Genomic DNA, 22812 nt, shown 5'->3' with positions numbered 1-22812 from the left:
TGTGTTGAAACAAAAATAACATGTGCCACCCCAACCTACATAAATATAGGGTAGCACAGTGGCTAAATGGTTAGCACTTCCACCTGGCAGTACTAGGGTTGTTGGTTCAAATCCCAACCTTGGCACCTCCTGCCTGAAGTTTACATGTTATCCTTGTGCCTGCGTGGGTTTACTCCAGGTACTCCGGTTTCCTCCCACACTGCAAAGACATGCTGGTATGTTAATTGGATCCTGTCTAATCAGCCCTAGTATATGTATGAATGTAAGTTAGGGACCTTAGATTGTACACCCCTTGTGGGGTAGGGACTGATGTGAATGTACAACATATATGCAAAAGCGCTGCATAAAATTGATGGCACTATATAAGTACTTTAAATAAATAAACCATTCCTTAACAGTTACTATAGAAATTTCTGTTTTGTATGTAAAAAAAATATTTGTTTTTTCTATGCTGTTATTATTGTCAAGCACATTTTGACTTGTTCTCACCTGATCCCAAGGGACAAAAATGCTTCCTTGAGTGAAAGATTTCTTCCTAATGGGAAGACCTAATCTCGAATCAAAATGTAAATCTTCAACCTTGAGGCTACATAGCTTTAAATATGAGCTTTAGTCGCTAAAAGCAACACATATATAATTTTTTTTTCTTGTACCAAAAAACGTGAAAGAATTTCCCGGCTAGACGTTTTTTTTCTATATGACAACTGAGTTTATTCATCAAAATGTTAATAGACTTGGTGATATGTTTTGGCCTGAAAATTGTAGTGGTGGGACTCTCATGTCTTCATATAGGAAGCCATACTTTTTGGTGATTTCTGAACTGAACATGTTCTTCAGGATTTTGTCCCAGTAATTTGTGATTTCATTATCAATAAACAACTTCTATTGTGTGAATATCATTCAGTCCACCATCTGCAAACTTCACACCTTCCCATTTTGAATGAACTCATTAGGAAAAAGAGAGCACTGCCCTCTCTCAGTGCACAGATGTCCTTTTCTGCAGCATATTACATGGCAAAGACTTTACTCTGGGGCTGGGGGGGGTTAAGTAAACTAGAGGCAAGATATTGAGCAGTTACTAACTTGCTGCATCCTCAAAGTATTTGTAGCACTTGGATTGAAAATGTAATTGGGCATTAGTAAAAAGCCCATGTGTTGCCCTACGCTGAATGAATACACTCAATTGACATTATTTCCTTATTACTAAGTTTTCATTTAGGTTTACTCTGCATTGAATTGAACTTTAAAAGTCTACTTTTAGTAGACCTTTATTTTTTTAAATACTATGTCAACCCAGCATTTCATATTCCTGATATGTGCATGCTGTACCATGTACTTATATGAAAAAGTATCCTGTTCCCTTTGTATTGCTTCCTTTGTGTAAAATCCCTGGTGTTCCTGCCAGTCCCTATGCTTTCCTATTAAAAACTGACCACGCTAGGCATGCAATCACATCCATCTCAAGTGTGGTCAGTTTTCTGGCTCTGCTGGGAGCTAATCCAATGATCAGATTTGTGCTGACATGCCTCTCCCATCCCCCGCACAGCCATTGACTGGGAAGATTAGCACGCTACTGCTCCCCCCCACTCTCTAAGGTCCTTATGCAGCTGAGATTAGAGGGTAAGTGATCACTTATAAAAAAAACACAAATATTTTGCTTTTCATTTCTATTTAAACAGGCCAAGACTCTGATATGGAAGAACTATACTGTTCAGCCTATCTAAATACTTGCAATCTCTGTGACACTGCACTGCCAGTGTCCTCTTCTTCTGTTGCTCTGACTCAGGACTGGCTCATGTGATGTCAGGTGTATGTATCAGAGGAAACCCGATCAATGATGTGCTGCCTCTGGTCTGTGCACAAGAACACAAGAGGGGAAAACAGTATTACCAATACCTTTACTCACACAAAAACAATACAGAACAGGAAATATGCATTTCTAATTAATGGCTAAGCTACTGTTAAAGGCAACACAAGTACAGTGTGACAAACATAGGCATTATGGCTGGGCATGACCATATATTATTGGGGATTGGTTGAGTATTCCTGGTTGTTATGATCTGACAGACATAGATTACATAGAGTTGTCGGTACAGTGTATAAATCGCTATGTTGTTATGACATGAACATTGATGCACAGCCTCTTTAAAATGGCAGTTGTTCAGTGGCAGGATCATGCCATCACATCCAGCCACCATCTTTTGTCTATGCACAGCTTTAAAGGCCAACTACAGGGGGGAAAAAAAGGAGCCACAGAGACCTGTCTTGTGCTGCAAGGATTAGGTAAGTATATCTCCTTTCTCCTCTCACCTTGACAAAAGGGAGCAGTTGACCTGTGCAGCATGGGCACAGCCCCACTGCATGTGCAAACTTTTGCACGCAGATAGGCTTTAACCACTTGCCGACCGCAGATAGCCGAATGATGGCTTCAGCATAGCCGGCCAGTTCTGGGAGGGCGTCATATGACATCCTCTAAGAATGCACCCTCCCGCGCGCCCCTGGGGGTGCGCACCCGGCGATCTCCGTGATCGCTGTGTCCTATGTACACAGCTGATCATGTGATGTGGTAAAAGGATACTCACTATGGCCTTTTACCACATGATCAGCCGTGTCCAATGACATAGTAGATCACCGGTAAATGCAGTTTCCGGTTATCGGCTGCACTTTCCTCACGCTGTAACAGCGTGAGGAAAGTACTGCCGATAACCATTAATTGTCACAGGACGGATTGGCACCGATCATCAGGGCACTGATGAGCAGTGTCCAGCAGTGCCGCTCACCTGTGCCCAGCAGTGCTGCCCACCTGTACCCATCAGTGCCACCCACCTGTGCCCATCAGTGCCTAGTAGTGCTACCCACCAGTGCCCATCAGTGCCGCCCATCAGTACCACCCATCAGTGCTGCCAGTCAGTGCCCAGCAATCAGTGCCACCCAGCAGTGCCCATCAGTGTTGCATATCAGTGCAGCATCATCAGTGCCAGCTCATCCATGCCCATCAGTGCTGCCTATCCGTGCCACCTCATCAGTGTTGCCTATCAGTGCAGCCTCATCAACACACATAAGTGAAGGAGAAAAATTACCTGTTTGCAAAATTTTATAATAGAAACAAAGAAAACCTTTTTTTTCAAAAATTTTGCTTTTTTTGTTTATAGCGCAAGACATAAAACACCCAGCAGCAAGTACACACCACCAAAAGAAAGCTCTATTTGTGTGAAAAAAATTATAAAAATTTCATATGGGTGCAGTGTTGCATGACTGTGCAATTGTCATTCAAAATGCAACAGCACTGAAAGCTGAAAATTGGCCTGGGCACGAAGGGGGTATAAGTGCCCAGCAGGCAAGTGATAAAACAATAAAAGGTTCAGCTACTGGTTAGATCTCTATGTCATTATTCAAGGAAAGCAGAATCTTGGAAAGCTTTTTTTTTTTTTTTTTTAGAGCGAAATGAATAATGGTTCCTCAGCTCTGTGTACATGGGGTACAGCTTTAGTTGAATGATGACTTAAAGATATGGAACTGAGTGAGCCCCGGAGTTGACCTGCACCCATGGCTGGTGTATATGGCTGGTTGGGCCCATGAATGGTGCTTCCATACTGCAACATACTGTGTAAGTAACACATTATTTGCAGATAACCATGATATAAATGTGGTGCAGAGGATACCCAGGGAAAATGGATATTTACTTGTAAATTGTAGTGATTGAATATGTATGCATTGACCAGGAACATACCAGGCTTGGACTTAGATCCCCCCCTTTTGTCTTCTTTTGTGTGTTTGTCACACCTACAGCGAAAACTGAATGCTAACAGCTAACTATCCAGATATCATGGGAAACACAGTTGTATCTATTTTTTAGAGGACTTAGAAACATTGTCATTTTTTCCATGCAGGGCAGAGTGCCAGTATATTTGTAAAGGATGCCCCATGCCGACCCACTTAACTCACCTTGCCAATGCTCCCTCTATGCTCCTCTCTCCATCACAGATGGTGACAGAACCCACTTTAGGCCATGGTATGAGGAACATGTGACCTCTTCTAAGTGACAGTGTTCAGGTATAGTAGCCAATCCTTAGGCGTGGGCACTCTCATATGAGGGAGTGAGGAACACTGATGTTAAGGCACATTAGCAGTTCAGGGACAATTAAACATATTCTGTATAATACTCATAATATGTTTAAGATGTAAAAAATGCAATGCCTTAATAGTTATATTTCCAGTGGTCAACCAAAACCAGGCCATCATAAATCAGAACTGGACATAAACCACAACTCAAACACTCGAGGTAGCTAATGCATGGAATAATGCAAAAGTGACCTCCGACCACAGATGCCTCCTAGTAAGAACATGATGCCCTCCAGTAACACATCCAACTGTTGGGGCCTCTCTGGGGTGGCTATTAAACAGCAGTGCCCTGGAGGAATTCTAAAGCAAAGTAATAGAATATATTTATGTCACATCCTCTCACTGTCACACTATAAATAACAAGTAATACATTCAGAATACTACTGACAAATATCAAATATACAGTGTAGTAATATATTCACAATCATTGTGATTTACAATACACACAAAACAGCCACAACTCAAGTATTAAAGTCATCAGTGCTGGCAGAATGAACAAATAGTCCAACGTGGTTCAGTAATAAAGCGATTTTCTGTCCTTAGTACTGAAAAACTCTTCCTATTGATGTGCACATCCAGACAGGTACCCACTGGAATGCAAGAAGCTGTAGAGACAAATGCAATTATAAAATCATTGACACCATTTTCATCTTTCAATACTTACTTTACACCAAAGAACTGAAAAATCCTGAAAGCAATTATATTATACTAGTAAAATGTGCCTGTTCTTTGAACAGGATGAATACAGAAGTGCATGGTGGAGAATGGGGTAGACCAAGTTGAAGCACTGGTGGCCAAATTGTGCTTTGGTGCAATGGCGGAGAGTCAAGTGTGCATCAGTGCAGTGACAACAGGCAGGGTTTTGTGTGTTGGTGGGTAAGGTGGGATGCATGGTTGTAGTGTGTGGTCACTGGGTGGGGTTGTGGTGGCAGTACAGAGAATCGAAACAAAAATGAGAAGCGCACCAAGCTTGCGCATTACCTCAGTAACCAAAGTTTATTAATTATAAAATAATACTCACAAACAGCGAATAAAATAAGCCATGTAAGTCCTCAAAGGGACCTGAAAGATAAAGAGCCAGCGCAGATCCCATCAAGGGGGTAGATACTCAGTACAGCTGATGCGTTTCAGAGCTCTGATGAAGACGGGATGCCCTTCGAAATGCGTCAGCTGTACTGAGTATCTACCCCCAAGATGGGATCCGCGCTGGTTTTTTTTATCTTTCAGGTCCCTTTGAGGACTTACATGCCTGATTTTATTCGCTGTTTGTGAGTATTATTTTATACTTAATAAACTTTGGCTACTGAGGTAATGCGCAAGGTTGGTGCTCTTCTCGTTTTTGTTTTGATTTGCAGTATTGGTCGGGCTTCCCCAGCCTTATTTGGAGCTGCACAACTCTACATGCATTGGTGGTCGATCTTTCCAGGTCTGGTTCCATCTATTCGCCACCCGCCTGGGTCTTGAGTGCAGGAGATTTCGCTTATGATCTGTGGCAGTACAGAGGCCAGTGGTCATGTGCATCGGGGCAGTAGCAGCAGGGGGAGTTTTGTGTTTTGGTTCAGTGGATGTGGGTGGGGTCGTGCACATTAGGCAGTGGTGGTAGGTGGGGTCATGGATGTTGGTGCTGTGATGGCTGGTCTTATGAGTAACACATCAGACTTTTGTTTCCTGCATCCAGATAAACAGTAATATATGGGCAGCACAGTGGCTAAATGCTCAGCACTTCAGCCTGGCAGTACCAGGGTTGTAGGTTTGAATCCCAACCATGGCACCACCTGCCTGGAGTTTGCATATTCTCCCTGTGTTGCGTGGGTTTCCTCTGGGTACTCCGGTTTCCTCTCACACTCCAAAGACATGCTGGTAGGTGAATTGGCTCCTGTCTAAATTGTCCCTAGTATGTCTACATATGAATGTAAGTTAGGGACCTTAGTTTGTACACCCCTTGAGGGTTAGGGACTGATGTGAAAGTACAATATATATGTAAAGTGCTGCGTAAAATGAGGGCGCTATATAAGTACCTGAAATAAATAAAATAAAAATAAATATGTCTGTTTTGCAACAGGATCAGTCCACATGCACAAGATCTTATTCTGCTTAATTTCCAATATTTTAAAGTTTGAAAGTAAGAACCCACACACCAGCAGCCCGGCTACAGCTGATTTCGGTGCCGGGAGGCACCCCGGCATCAGACTTCCACAGGCAGCATTAAGCAATCACTACACATGCACAGCACCTGTGTGGACATGCACTGTTATACTAGCACTGCAACACAAAAGTGTGAACACTTGTGGGTCTTAAGTGCTACAGGACAGCTAAGATTCACAAGACCCCCTCCCACTGAAAGCACAGGAAGTCACAAAGATGGCGATGTTAGCTCTTAGTTCCTGGGTTTTCTTATTATTATCTTCTATTATCTTAATATCATTGAAGTGGTTGTAAACCTCAGATATGAAATATGAACAAAGCATATCCCTCTATAGTGTGTACTTATCTAAGAGCACCAAGGCAATCCATAGACTATACAATTTTCTTTCCTTCCATCATGGGTGAAAGAAAAGAAAATTGCTTGATTACCCCATCAACACGGTCAACGCTATTATGTTCTGCTGGAGGGCAGCCTTCCCTGATGGCAGAACACAATAATCACTTCTGGTTACTATAGCTACCACCAGTGATCGTATGTAGAAAATCCAAAAGGCTGGTTGTACAACCCATTGATTGACTTCAGTACAATCAGCCTGCCCATAGATGGATCAAGTCTCACCTGGTCCTTGCTGAATCGACTGATTTTTGATCCATCTATGGCCGACTTAAGTGTAATTTCTGTCTGCCATCAACATCAGTCACTTCTGAGAAGTTTTCTTGACTTCAGTACAATCAGCCTGGCCATAAATGGATCAAGTCTCATCTGGTCCTTGCTTTATCAACTTATATTTGATCCATCTATGGCCGACTTAAGTGTCATTTCTGGCTGCTGCTTCTCTGCTATCAACATCAGTCACTTCTGAGAAGTTTTTCTGACACCAAGAGAAAAAAGGTGACAGGGGAGAGATGTCCAGCACACAGCTTGTGATTGACAGCCTTAGCTCTGTTCCTGAGTGCTGTGTGAAGGGGGCGTGTCCCTTCCCTACAATCAGCTCTAGGAGCTCTTTACACTGAGCTCTGCAGTGTGTAATTTCACCTCTCCGCCCCGTTTTCTTAAATCTCAGACAAGCTGTATAAATTCTTGACTTTGATTGGATGAAGAGAAGAAAATACTTCAGATAAACAGGTACAACTTATGTAGAGTTGTTTCATCTCTGTGTATCACCTGAGGCCAGTCACTTCGCTGGGTATATGTAAGTGTTTACAACCACTTTGACACCAAGAGAAAAAAGGTGACAGGGGAGAGATGTCCAGCACACAGCTTGTGATTGACAGCCTTAGCTCTGTTCCTGAGTGCTGTGTGAAGGGGGCATGTCCCTTCCCTACAATCAGCTCTAGGAGCTGTTTATACTGAGCTCTGCAGTGTGTAATTTCACCTCTCCGCCCCGTTTTCTAAAATCTCAGACAAGCTGTATAAATTCTTGACTTTGATTGGATGTAGAGAAGAAAAGACTTCAGATAAACAGGTACAACTTATGTAGAGTTGTTTCATCTCTGAGTATCACCTGAGGCCAGTCACTTCGCTAGGTATATGTAAGTGTTTACAACCACTTTGACAATGGTACATCAACATAAACATTCTTGGCATGCAAACTCTGTTACCTGCAAAGAGTGGGCCCAGTATCCGGTGGTCCTGGAAGAGATCCCCAGTGTTCTTACAGCATGTCGTGCATAAACATCAGATGAGGGGACAAATGCAGGCAGGTATTGTGAAATCCCAGCAGAAGGCTCCTGTTTGTCTTCCACACACAGAGGAGTTAACAACTGTACAAATATTCCACTGGACCGAAGCTCACATTGCAGCTGTCTGCTGAATTTGTCCAAGTAAGCCTGGATCAAGTACATTTCAAAATGGAAAAATGATAAGTTGTAAGCAGTTGCAGATAGTTGGATTACGGCTGCTTTTCTGCATGCAAAAGAAGAAGATACTGTTTGTACAAAACTGTGCATACTTTATGGTTATAGCAGCAGGAATAATAAAGTGATTTTAGACCCAACAGAATTTTGTTTAAATCAGCAGAAAGCATGAGCTTTGCAGATCGCATTGCTATAGGCCCGACTCAGCAGGGAATGTGTTGGACCTCTGCAGAGAGACCACTGCTTCAACACATAGAGAAAGTGTTCTTCTCTGCAGCATGCAGGCAGGGTATGGGCTTTTCTACTCAGGCTAAGGCTGCTTCTAAAGAATATGAACTGAGAATTGGCATACCTTTTTGTTTTTTTTGCACACGAAATGCATTTAGTTGATTTAAACAGAAAAGTCAGTTGGGCTTTAATGCAAACCTCAAGCATGGCTTTGTAACATACTTTGTTATATGTAGTATCAACTCTCTTACTATTATCTTAAAGTGTTACTAAACCCACAACAGTAAAATCAGTCTGTATATGCAGTAAAGCATGCTTGTTATACTCACTGTGGAACCTAACAGGTTAATCCTCTGCATTGTGTAAAAAGGCTGTTTAATCCTGTCTTCTCTGATCCTCCCCTTCTTCTACTGTCCCTAATCCATTTGCTGATAGAATAGAGCCTTGGGGGCAAGCTGCACATGCTCAGTTTGGTGTGCATTAGAAGAGAGGGTTTTTTTTTTCCTTAGGGGTGGTGCATGTGATTTATGCAGGGTCAATAAGCACTGTCCAGAGGGTCAGGGGTTATGTAGCCTCATAGGATAGTCAGAGCAGAATAAAAACTCCTCCTTCAAGCTTTAACCAGTGCTCAACCAGACACTGACAGAAGTCACAAGACTGCTATATACTACTGATGAGAAAAGGTATTTAGCAGTTTATATTTGCTAAAATAATTGCATTTCCATGTTCTGTGTACTGTGTAAGACCAGATATAGTGAATGTAGGGTCCTGGGTTTAGTTACACTTTAATAATGTGAATTGTAGAGGAAACAGAGACAAACTCCAGTAGCACCTCTGACTGTCCAAAAGATATCATAAGACCACCATTGAAAATAAATACTGGGACTTTTCTGGGGCTACAAAGTCATATTACTCAATAATTAATTTATATATTTGAGTTTAGTCCCATATAGACTTAATATAATGTGTGTGTATAGACTTTCCAGAATGGGCCTGTCTTCTCTAATACACTTGGATAGATTCATGGCAAGCGTATATAGGTGAATGGAACTTACCACATCAAACTAAAGTGGGTTATTTGAAAACAAAGGATAGGTTTATATATACCTAATTTTGATATTTTTTTAAACTAAGTACTGATCAGTTTTAATTGCATTTGGACCTCTCCTTTTTAATCCCTTAATGTCTCCACTTGAGCCCCCATTCACATTACTGCAACACAATGCCAGATGTCACGCATATACACCTTTTTGTGGATTGTATGCCTACCTTTTTGCGCTTAGAGCAGTTTTTAACCCTGCGTTTTGCCACGTTCTGCATGCAGAACAGAGGTTCTTGTTGGCAGGTTTGGGGTTCTTTATATACAAAAAATGCAGCGCAATACTATATTGCGCTGTAAATTTTCATATAATAAAAGGTTTGGGGTTCTACTAACAATGAATGGCACCGCAAGCGAGACGCACAACTTTTGCACATATCATGGATGAACAAAAAAATTGTGAACAATTTTGCACGTGTTCACATGCTACACAGGTGTGAATGCATCCTGAGGGTTACCTAAACATGGATGCTTTACCAGTCTGAGGCATGGTTCAACACATACGTAATTGTACAATATGTGTAATCCTGTGATAGTATATGTAAATTGTATGCGATAGGTTACTAATATTACATCTATTTCATTGTATGATATCTTAACACAGTTGCCATAGTTCTTGACAAAGCAGATCAGGAAATCAGGGACTGAAACACTCTTCCTATGTACTTACTGTTGGGGTATCAAGGGTGTTATGTTAAAGCCGTTCCTAGTACTGAGTGGCAAATGTGAATGACATGTCAAACCCATTTTTTTTCTATGTATCTGTTTTTATAGACTAATATTATATGTGTAATGTATATGCATAACACCTGAAAGGTCCCAGTATTTATTTTCCATAGTGGTCTTTTGATACTAATAGAGATGTGGTGCAACAGCCAGGTTTAAAGGTTCTGATTTATATTTTGGAAAACTTAGCGCAGCACTGCCATATTGCCTTTCTACAATTAACTGCCCCCAGCTGTATACTTACTTGGATCTCTCCATCTCCTTCCACTATGCTGTTTACATCTTAAACCTCCCTACTGAGCCCTCATATACTTCTATAGGACCATCTCCTGAAAGTCTTCAGCCTCAGGAGATGTTCCTGGGGAAGTTTAAGGGGACCCAGCAGAAAGAGACAGACAGTCTCCTGGAAAGTGGTTTCAAAGGCTCAAGGTTTTTTACCTTCATGCATTTTATGCATGAAGGTAAAAACCTTCTGTGTGCAGCAGTCCCACCTATTACTTACCTGAAGCTCATCGTGATCCAGCAATGTGCACTGGAGCCTTGATTATCCCAGGTCTCTCCCTCCTCATTGGCTGACACAGAGACGGACCCATTGGCTTCAGATATTGTCAATCACAGCCAATGAGCCAATGGGGAGAGAGAAGGGGTGGGGCCGAGACATGGCTTTGTGTGTGAATGGACACACAGAGCAGCAGCTTGGGAGCGAGCCTGCCTGGGTGCCCCCAAAGGAAGCTGCTTGCAGTGGGGGCACTTGGCAGGAGGAAGGAGCCAGGAGCGCCGGGAGGGGGATCAGGGAAGAGTAGGATTGTGGCTGCTCTGTGAAAAACCACTGCACGAAGCAGGCAAGTATAACATGTTTGTACATTTTTTTAAAATTGCTGTTAAGATCATTTTAACTCAAAAAAGTAACTTTTAGTGCTCTCAGCCTCCTCCAAATCTTTTTTTTTTTGGTGTGATCCAACACCCTATTAGAGGGTGGCTACATTCATTCTCCATGGTCCCATTGTATGTAGGAATGTAGCCATCCTATATTGGCAACCTGAACCCGGCCCCTCTCCACTCTGCAGCTGACAGTCTTTACGACAGTATCCTTCCACTGTCCTGCCCTGACCTGGCCACTACTGCGTACAACAACTCGCTGTCAGCTGCCTTAGACTCCTTAGCACCCCTAACCACACGCAGCATTAGACCCCGACACTTTCAACCCTGGTAGAACGACCACACCAAAAATCTTAAATGACGCAGTTGTGCGCTGGAGCGATTATGGCACAAAACCAGATCCCCTCAAGCATTCACCCTTTACAAATCCGTCTTCCTCACCTACACCTCCTCCCTCCACAACTACAAACAAGCCTACTTCGTAACCATTATCAATACCCTCTCCACCTGTCCTTGCCGGCTCTTCTCCACTTTCAACTCCCTACTCTCCCCCCCCCCCCCCCCACCTCCACCCAGTACCTCACTGCCCACGAGATTGCCAAACACTTCCAAAACAAGATCAACGCAATCTGTAAAGACATCGCCAATGTTCAATCTACCTCCCAATCTAGTCTCCCTCCCACGATAACCCCCTCAACTCTCCCCTCCTCTGACCTCGCAATCGCCCTGACCCCCACCACACCTAACATCCCGCACACTAAAACATCCCCAACACTCCACCCCTTCAGCCTTGCTACCACCGAAGAGGTCACTAAGGTCTTCTCAGAAGCCCGCCTCACCACTTGCCCCCTTGACCCTGTCCCCACACAACTCCTCCGGTCTCCCTCCTCCTCCATCCTATGCTCCCTCACCCACATCTTCAATCTCTCCCTCTCTACTGGCGCATTCCCCTCCCCCCTAAAGCACGCGCACATCACTCCCATACTAAAAAAAACCCTCCATGGACCCCACCGACCTGAGCAACCTTAGACCCATCTCACTGCTGCCATTTTCATCCAAACTCCTCGAGCGCTTAGGCTACAATCGCCTAAGCTCCCACCTCAATGACAACAACCTCCTCGATCCACTACAGTCTGGCTTCTGTCCCCTACACTCCACCGATACCGCCCTACTCAAAATCACTAATGACCTGCTAACCACCAAAACTAATGGCCTCTACTCAGTCCTCCTACTCCTCGACCTCTCCGCGGCCTTCGACACAGTTGACCACCCCCTCCTCCTTAATAAACTATACTCCCTTGGCATCAGAGACTCCGCTCTCTCCTGGCTCTCCTCCTATCTATCCCAACACTCCTTCAGTGTTACCTATAACGCTGCCACCTCCCCCTCTCTGTTGGGGCCCCTTCTCTTCTCCATCTACACCTCCTCCCTTGGCCAACTGATACACTCCCACGGCTTCAACTACCACCTCTACACCGATGACACGCAAATCTACTTCTCTACCCCTTGCCTCACCCCTTCAGTCTCCACCCGAATCACCTGCCTGCTGAACAACATATCAGACTGCATGTCACTCCACTTCCTCAAATTAAACCTTTCCAAAACCGAGCTCCTAATTTTCCCCCCAGCCCGCGCCCCACCCTCTCCATCATGACCAACACCACGCCATCAGTCCCACCCTGCAAGCCAAAGTCTTAGGTGTCACTCTAGACTCAAACCTGTCCTTCCAACCCCATGTCCAATCACTGGCAAACTCATGCAGGCTCCACCTCCGCAACATCTCCAAAATACGTACGTTCCTAACCCCAGACACTACTAAACAATTCATTCACTCCCTTATTATCTCACGACTCGACTACTGCAACTCCCTCCTCACTGGCCTACCTCATCACAGACTATCGCCGCTTCAGTCTATACTGAACTCAGCGGCCAGACTCATCCACCTTACCAACCGCTCTGCATCTGCCACCCCCCTCTGTCATTCCCTCCATTGGCTTCCGATTGCCCAACGCATTAAATTCAAACTACTAACATTGACGTACAAAGCCATTCATAACACTGCCCCAAACTACCTCACCGACCTGATACCCAATTACCACCCAACCCGTACTCTTTGCTCCTCACAAAACCTCCTACTTTCTAGCTCCCTGGTCTCCTCCTCCCACGACCGACTGCAGGACTTCTCCAGGACTTCCCCCATCCTCTGGAACTCACTATCCCAAGCCATCAGACTGTCACCTACCCTCCTCACCTTTAGGCGCACCCTGAAAACCCATCTCTTCAGGGAAGCCTATCCCACCCTCACCTAACAGCAGATCTTCTCCACTCCTCTTACCACTCCATCCCCCACAGCCATTTCCTCCTGTACCACTATCCCCTCCCTCCTAGATTGTAAGCTCGAAAGAGCAGGGCCCTCGAACCTCTCGTGTATTGTTTTGTAACTGTATTGTCTCATGTACTGTCCCCCACTATATTGTACAGCGCTGAGCAAACTTTTTGGCGCTATATAAACACTGTATAATAATAAAAATAATATTGCTTGCTCCAGAGATGGACTATTGACTATGGGATGTGTAGCGTGCATAGAGCAGTGCACATGACCTCAATAATCCTGAACTGGTTGTTGCAAACAAATGGAAGTGAGGGGGAAAAGTAAAGAGTTAGAAAAACGTTGCAAGGAGGCACAAAATCAGAGAAAGAAACACATTTCCTGACAAATTAGATTACAGGAGACTTAAGTAGTGGGTTTGTATGGATTATTTTGGAGAATAAGGATATTATTTAGTCTTTATATTTACAGAGTGGTAGAATATTTAGCAAATATTGATCACTTTTTTTCTAATAAAGTACATACAGTATAGACAGTATGTCACAATATTGTGTAACCTACTGTGATAGGTAATTGAAGTATTTAAAAAGATTTAAATTTCTTAGACTTATGAAATAGTCCATAAGATTTTTGTTTTTTTTCTTTAGGTAGCATGATAATGTCTTAAGATCTGGTTGTTTTGTATGTCTATGAAGAAGTTTAATGATGAACTCCTGGCAGGTATAAAAGGCTAAATTTACTGCAGTACTCTATATAATTATTTGTGTGTTTTTATGCAACCAGTGTAAGGCTGGCCATACATTATACAATTTTCCTTTAGAATTACCAAAACCATATGATGCCAAATCTAAACACTTTCAATTTGCAATCAGGCAGGCCCTTGCACTACATAGTTGAAGGTAAATCTAAAGAAAACTGAATAAGAAAATTGTATAATGTATATCCAGCTTATGGAACGGAGTTTGACTTCGAACAACCTCCTGCAATGCACTCTACAGCAAAGCCTAGACTAGGAGAGGGAGAAGCAGCACCAATAGCTAATTAGTCAGCTGTACCACAGTGCTCATACCAACAAGAAGCATGTTGATAGGAAGTGGCAGCTGTGTGGCAGAGATGAGCTCACCAGTTTTCTCCTTCTGCTGTCAGGTCACGGGCTGGGGCAGGGACAAGACCTGGAAGTACACAAGTGCAGGAGAGAAAATTTGAGTTTTCTGCCCTGCCAGACAGGGCCATGCTATGTTAATCTCATTACTGGATGGACGAAATACAAAATCTTGGGCAGGTTAAAGAGCCACCTTTTATGTATATCATCTGTGTATTTAAAGAGTTAGTTCACCTTTACATAAAAAAAAGGAAAGGTGAACACTGGCTGACCTCCCCACCCCCCTTGTACTTACCCCCAGGGTTGTTGAGCAGTCAGCACCCCCGCAGCTGCTCCAGCGGTCCAGGGATTTCAAATTCCTGAAGTTGTCTCTGTTCTCTATCAGCACTTCCAAGACTGGCCAGATGGATTCTGATTGGTCAGTGCTGGTGTTAGTTCACTTTTACTTTTTTCTGTAATAGTGAAATAACACTTTAAAGCTTTTTGCCTACCTACACTTACCTGTTTACAGAAATGGAGAGATTACGGCTCCAATATTAGCACACAAACTCTCACAAAATGGCCAACTGAGAAAACAATGGCCAACATTTTTTAGTTCATTAGATTAAAAGTGATTACACTACACAAGCAGAGCCTGCAGGGTTACCAACCCTCTTCTCCCTCATACACTGAGCTGAGCAGGTGGCAGAGACAGACAGAGAGATTGGGGGCATGCAGATCCAGTTCTCCATTCTATGTGCTGCCTGTCACAGACGTGGCAGAACAGAGAACTGATAACTAATTAACAAAGGATCTTTGCCCCTTTTGTTAATTATGAGCAGCATCTACTCCAATATTTATGTTTAGAAGAGTAGTACAAGCTTGTGCTTGCACAACTCTTTGTTATTTCCCCCCAGTGTACTTGGGAAATGAAGAAAATCATAAATGGCACAATGTTCCAAAAACATTTGGCTTTTATTGGCAGTAGTAAATCTAGGGTGGAACACATTGTACACTGCTCAAAAAAATTTAAGGAACACTTTAAAAACACATCAGATCTCAATGGGGAAAAATATCATGCTGGATATCTATACTGATATGGACTGGGTAAGGTGTTAGGAACGTAAGGATGCCCCATTGTTTGGTGGAAATGAAAATTATCAACCTACAGAGGACTGAATTCAAAGACACCCTGAAAATCAAAGTGAAAAAATTATGCAGCAGGCTAGTCCATTTTGCTGAAATTTCACTGCAGCAACTCAAAATGGTACTCAGTAGTTTGTATGGTCCCCACGTGTTTGTATGCATGCCTGACAATGTCGGGGCATGCTCCTAATGAGATGACGGATGGTGTCCTGGGGTATTTCCGCCCAGATCTGGACCAGGGCCATCTGTGAGCTCCTGGACAGTCTGAGGTGCGATCTGGCGTCGTTCGATGGACCGAAACATGATATCCCAGAGGTGTTCTATTGGATTTAAGTCAGGCAAGCATGGGGGCCATTCAGTGGTATCAATTCCTTCATCTTCCAGGAACTGCCTGCATACTGTCACCACATGAGGCTGGGCATTGTCATGCACCAGGAGTAACCCAGGACCCACTGCTCCAGCGTAGGGTCTGACAGTGAGTCCAAGGATTTCATCCCGATACCTAATGGCAGTCAGGGTTACATTGTCTAGCCTGTAGAGGTCTGTGCGTCCCTCCATGGATATGCCTCCCCAGACCATCACTGACCCACCACCAAAATGGTCATGCTGAACGATGCTACAGGCAGCATAACATTCTCCACGGCTTCTCCAGACCCTTTCATGTCTGTCACAAGTGCTCAGGGTAAACCTGCTCTCATCTGTGAAAAGCACAGGGGACCTGCCAATTCTGGTGTTCAATGGCAAATGCCAATCGAGCTCTATGGTGCCGGGCAGTGAGCACAGGGCCCACTAGAGGATGTCGGGCTCTCAGGCTACCCTCATGAAGTCTGTTTCTGATTGTTTGGTCAGAGACATTCACACCAGTGGCCTGCTGGAGGTCATTTTGCTGAGCTCTGGCAGTGCTCATCCAAAGGAGTAGATACCGGACCTGCTGATGGAATAAGGACCTTCTATGGCCTTGTCCAGCTCTCCTAGAGTAACTGCCTGTCTCCTGGAATCTCCTCCATGCTCTTAAGACTGTGCTGGGAGACACAGCAAACCTTCTGGCAATGGCACGTATTGATGTGCCATCGTGGAGGAGTTGGACTGCCTGTGCAAACTCTGTAGGGTCCAGGTATCTTCTCATGCTACCAGTCATGACACTGACCCTAGCCAAATGAAAAACTAGTGAAAAACAGTCAGAAAAGATGAGTAGGGAAATAAATGTCAGTGGCCTCCACCTGTAAAACCATTCCTGTTTTGGGGGTTGTTTCATTGTTGCCCATCCAGTGCACCTGTTGTTAATTTAATTATCAAAAGCAGCTGAAACTGATTAACAACCCCCTCTGCTACGTAACTGACAATCAATATACCAGGAGTTTAACTGACTTGACGCTATACTCTGTTTAAAGTGTTCCTTAAAATTTTTTGAGCAGTGTATAATCAATGAATGTGGAAAAAGCACTCTCCTGTACCAAGAGAATAACAGGAGATCCTTGCTTTCAGTACAGTGTACAATGTAAGGAAAAAAGACAAACTAGGTCCCTCATTGCTTACTTTATTTCAGATACTTTACCTTAGATGCAGCTATCTGAGTATGAGCGCTGTGTCGGGATCCAGTTCCAGGGGACACATTGACAATGGCTCCTCTCTTCCTCTGTGCCATACCCGGGACCACTATACGCACCATCAAAACTGCTGCAGCAACATTGACATTGATGATTTCCCATACTTTGTCCTCTGGAATCTCCATAATACTTTGTGGATATTCATACAACACCCTGGCATTGTTAACCAAAATACCAACATCAAAATCTCTCAGAATCTCTTTGATGGAAACGTATGCTTCAGGTCCCTTGCGGAAATCGGCATGAATGATACTGGTGTTAACTCCATAAGTCTCAGCTAATGCCTCTGAGACATTGTGTAGCTCTTCTCTATTACTGCATATCAGGATAATATTCAGACCGCGACTCGCCAACTCCTCTGCGTAAGCCCTTCCAATGATATCAGTGGCTCCTGTACAGAAATATCAGATCAACTCTTTTTTTATCAACAAAACAAAGCAAACAGAACATTATTATGCTTAGCAACTAATAAGAATAATTCATTTCACAGCCTGAAATCAACTGATACACATAAGTCCCTTGTGTATTGTCATGTGTAACACATCACCACCATTTTGAAACTGCAGAAAAGCCATCTCTCACAGACTTGTGTACAGAAAAGCATGCTGGGTGAAAGAAATCCAGTGATACAGCACAGAAGCGGTAGTGTGTTGACAGACAGAGGGGTTGGGGTTTATATTATGCTCATATTGAAATATGGACCAGCAAAATCGTATCCTACTCTGTTTTTGCCAGGGTGTCAGCCATTCAGGGATGTTCTCAAAGGTGGTATAAACTGCACATAGTGACATACAGTTTTAAAAGTATCTCTAGCCCACCACATTTTATTTTAGTTTAGGATAGAGTATGGAAACAAAAATCCAACCACACTGTAAATGATATTTAGACTTTGGGGTTGATTTACTAAAACTGGAGAGTGCAAAATCTGATGCAGCTGTGCTTGGTAGACAATGAGCTTCTAACTTTAGCTTGTTTAACCTCCCTAGCAGTCTGATTATGTCCATATTTCTGTGCTCAAAGTGGTACATTTTTTTGCATGGAAATATGTATTTTTTTTTTATTGTAGGCCTGTAATTTTTAGGAATAACTCACTGAAATCTGTCCGAACAAGAGTCTAGTAAACATCCCGGGTATGTTACAATTTGAAACACGAAATCATAAATTATAATTTAATAAATAATCATAAAAAATAATATAATAATAACAACTTAAATTCAATAATATAATCAAACCAAAAACACTAAAATTTGAAATAGAGCGCCAAGTTCGCACATCACTGAGCAAAATCACTCAATTCTGCAAGTGGTTCTAATTTACTATCGCTGTTCTCTAGCTGGTCTGAAACCGCTTTTGACCTAAAGGGACGCTTTTTGGATGCCATGGACGTTTCTCAGTTTCCAGGCAGAAAGAACAGTAAACATGCAGGCAGGGCACAGGACAAAGCACTAGGGATAAAATTCTTTAAAAATCATACAATGTTATTTCCTGAATTTTTTTTTAATTCTGTCTCTCAGAGTGGGAATGCACCTACAATGTCAAATTCAGACCCTTCCATGATTTCTAAGTGGGAGAACTTGCAAAATCGCAGGGTGTTCAAATACTTCTGTTCCTCACTGTATATATTCTATGATGTCTCACTAAGCCAGCATCAAAATCGGTACGTAATGTGGCTCACTTACCAGTGACAACTGCCCACGCTCCATACTGCTTGACCAGGTCTCTCCTTCTGAGGATATGTGGAGTGACATGTAGTCTAACCACACTGTAGCACTCATATAAAATACTGATGCCTTTTCTTGCTGTGTACAGAGCTCCCACTACAGCCAGAAACTCAAAGTGGTTGTGACAAGACCTTGCCACTTCTCGATATAAAAGATGAAAGCTGTCTACAGCTGCCATTAGGACCCAACAACCTGAAAACAAGAAAAAGAAATGGTAAAACAAAGAAATCCATTTATAAAGCAGCACTGCGGCCATACCACTGCTTTAAATAAAAGCACTGCTCATTTATTGAGTACAGCAATGTCCCAAATGTTTAAAATGTGTATTGCACTCTGACTGCTTGGGGACCCTGAAGGAAGTAGAATGCAGTTAAAATGAATCAAGAAAAAAAAAAAAGCTAGGATAAGACTAGGTACATGACCTGTCAAAGCCATGACCAGTCTCTCTTCCAATCACAGAGGTCTCTCCGCAGCATTAAAATGGTTATAAACCTCAGACATGAAATATGAACAAAGCATATCCCACTATAGTGTGTACTTCTATCAAATAAGAGCACTAAGTGTCATTTCTGTCTACTGCTTCATTCCTCTGCTATCAGAATGAATCACTTCTGAAAAGTTTTCTGACACCAAGAGAAAAATGGTGACGGGGAGGGAGCTCCAGCAGATTGACAACCTCAGCTCTGTTCCTTTGAGCTGTGTGGAGGAGGTGTGTCTCTTCCCTCCAATCAGCATTCACAGATCTCCTCACTGAGCCCTACAGAGTGTGACTTCAACTCTCCATCCCCTTTTTTTCTGACATTCAGACAAGCCTTATAAATTCTGGACTTTGACCAGATGTAGAGAAGAGAAGACTACAGATAAACAGGTATAACTCATGCAGGAGGATTTGTTTTATCTCAGTGTATAACCTGAGGCCAGTCACTTCACTGGGTATATGTAAGGGTTTATAACCACATAAAGCATAGAGATCTTTGTGACATAACAACGTTTAGAAAGTGTGTGATTCAGAATAAAAAGGAGGTAGCAGTAAAGGATATAACAGCAAACTTCTTAAATTGAAACCAATATAAAACACCACCACTAGACCTCTCAGTCTGCAGTTGCTCTTACACAAAATGCTCCATAGATCTCAAGGTCCTCAGGTTGGAGTTCTGAGCAACCACATTATCCTTGTGTATGATAACACACAAATGTCCCGTTTTGCTCAAACTTTAACCATTTGCCCTCCAGAGGATTTACCCCCCTTCCTGACCAGGCCATTTTTTGAGTTACAGCGCTGCGTTACTTTAGATGACAATTGCGCGGTCATGCAACTCTGCATCCAAATGAAATTTACGTCCTTTTTTTTCCCATGAATTGAGCTTTCTTTTGGTAGTATTTAATCACCTGTTCATTTTATATTTTTTACGCTATAAAAAAAAAATTTAGGGGAAAATGTATTCTGCTACATGTCTTTGCTAAAAAAAAAATCCCAATACGTGTAAATTAATAGGTTTATGTGAAAGTTATGGCGGAGTAGATAACGGGATTTTTTTTTCCTACTAGTAATGGTGGCGATCACCAACTTTTAGCGGGACTGCGGTAGACATTCTGACACTGGGGGGGGACTAACTTGGTGTCACTGACACCCCAGTGACACCAATACCGGCGCGGCTAGGGCTCGCACGCACGCCCCCTACCAGAAAATGCAGAATGACGTATATATATGTGATCCTGCGCACAGATGCCACCCTGTAGCGGTATGTCTGATATAGGGCGGTCCTTAAGTGGTTGAACCTGAGTTTAAAGCCGAGTGATTCAAAGTAAAAAACATGTTAATAAATACATTAAAAAAATTCTGGCAATTTGCTCATTCAGGGCAAAGCAACAGGTTTTTTTTTTTTACTTGTCAAACCCCCACCCCCATCATCAGACGGCGTGGAAACGGACTGGACCCCACCATCAGATGGCATGGAAATGAACTGAACCCCATCAGTCAGCATGGAAGCAGACTGGATCCCATCATCAGACGGCATGGAAGCAGACTGGATCCCATCATCAGACGGCATGGAAGCAGACTGGACCCCACCATCAGACGGCATGGAAGCGGACTGGACCCCACCATCAGACGGCATGGAAGCGGACTGGACCCCACCATCAGACGGCATGGAAGCGGACTGGACCCCACCATCAGACGGCATGGAAGCGGACTGGACCCCACCATCAGACGGCATGGAAGCGGACTGGACCCCACCATCAGACGGCATGGAAGTGGACTGGACCCCATCATCAGAAAGCATGGAATCTGGAACCGGCTGAATAATGGTTGAGGCATCAGTGGAGAGTGGCAGAGCAGTATGAGCAGGAGAAAACTTCTGCTTCGTGCTGTGAACAAGCTGAATAGTACTCATAGAAGTGAGCTGTGTGATTTTCCAGCAACCATACTAAAGACTCAACCTGATGCATATTAAACAAAAAAACATCATGGCCATGAGATGTAGCATGTAAAGGGTAGGGTAGGTAGGTGGTGCCACCTCCACGTTCCCCTCCTCGTTTGGCACCAAGCGTGGGTCATATAAGAACCTTATAAACAACACAAGTCTCTCTCCTGCCAGCAGGGACATGCTGCTTTGTATTTCTTTGCACAGCAGAGAAATACAAAGCAGCATGTATCCCTAGTAAAACACACACAGCACATAATGTAAAACAGCACACAGTTAACCCTTTGATCTCCCCAGATATTAACCCCTTCCTGCCCAGTGTCAGTGCTTTTTATTAGCATTGACCACTGTATTAGTGTCATTGGGATGTCAGTGGCAGTTAGTCCCCACCCAGTGTCAGAATGTTCACCGCAGTCCCGCTATAAGTCGCTGATCGCCGCCATTACTAGTATATAAAAACATGTAAATTCCGGTATATATACCGCCATTTGTAGACGCTGTAACTTTCACGTAAACCAACTAATTTACATTTTTTTAGCAAAGATGTAGCAGAATACATTTTGACCTAAATATTTTAAGAAATTAGATTTTTTAAATTTTTTTCACTGGATATATTTAATAGCAAAAAGTAAAAATTATTGTTTTTTTATTTAAAAACTGTCGATCTTTTTTGTTTATAGAGCAAAAAATAAAAATCGCAGAGGTGATCAAATACCACTGAAAGAAAGCTCTATATTTGAAATAAAATCTACATAAATTTAATCTGGATGCAGCGTTGCATGACCGCGCAATTGTCAGTTAAAGTAACGCAGCACCATATCGCAAAAAATGGCCTGTTCAAGAAGGGGGGTAAATCCTCTGGAGGGCAAGTGGTTAAAAAGGCGCTAGCACCTCTTTTTTTTCTGCAGGATATGGGGGCACAGCAACCCCTTCAAATGAATGTGCTGCCATGCCCAAGCAGACGCAGCCTGAAGTAGTGTGAACCTGGAGCTAATGTGCAAATTCGCCCTTCCACTCTCCGAAATGAATAAAAAGTGTTCTACTACCAAGGACAGCTCAGCATAAATCCCATCATATAACAAGGTATTCAATGTAAAAACATCACAGCCTGCTGGGCAATACATTCCTATTTTCCTGAACAATAATACACATTGGACAGACAGGAGCCCATCAGAGGGCGGATATAGATACACCCAATGGGGTCATATGTTGTAGAAGATCAGACAGAGATGATGAAGCCTCCCTGACCTGTGTACACAGCTGGGACAGTCTCCCCTCCAGGATCCAGGAAGTACCAGACACAGACAATGCCAGGCTGCAATACAGTGTCTCCAGGGCGGCTCAGGCTGGGCTACAGGTCCTAGCAGATACGTAGATGTTGTCACTGTACAGGCTACAGGAAGAGCTCAGTGTACTGGTGTGCTCTATAGAATGACTGGAATTATGGTA

The 22812-nt window shown here is 43.2% G+C and overlaps 1 protein-coding gene across 1 annotated transcript; it reads right to left on the bottom strand.

The window, feature by feature from the left end:
- Positions 1-1879: 1879 nt before the first annotated feature.
- Positions 1880-22707, bottom strand: HSDL1 (hydroxysteroid dehydrogenase like 1). The gene is made up of 5 exons (XM_089692857.1): positions 22612-22707; positions 18899-19132; positions 17168-17610; positions 7870-8097; positions 1880-4727 (listed from the first exon to the last, which is right to left on the bottom strand). The coding sequence occupies exons 2-5, from the start codon at positions 19116-19118 to the stop codon at positions 4662-4664; spliced, it is 957 nt and encodes a 318-aa protein (XP_089548983.1). The 5' UTR covers positions 19119-19132; positions 22612-22707; the 3' UTR covers positions 1880-4661.
- Between the last annotated feature and the right edge of the window lie 105 nt (positions 22708-22812).

This window comes from Staurois parvus, unplaced genomic scaffold (assembly GCF_062004578.1).
Source record: "Staurois parvus isolate SC_StPar_1 unplaced genomic scaffold, SC_StPar_1.0 ptg000607l, whole genome shotgun sequence".
In the NCBI taxonomy this organism is placed as follows: Eukaryota; Metazoa; Chordata; class Amphibia; order Anura; family Ranidae; genus Staurois; species Staurois parvus.
The sequence above is the reverse complement of the archived record's forward strand: the minus strand, read 5'-3'. Positions and strand labels throughout refer to the sequence as shown.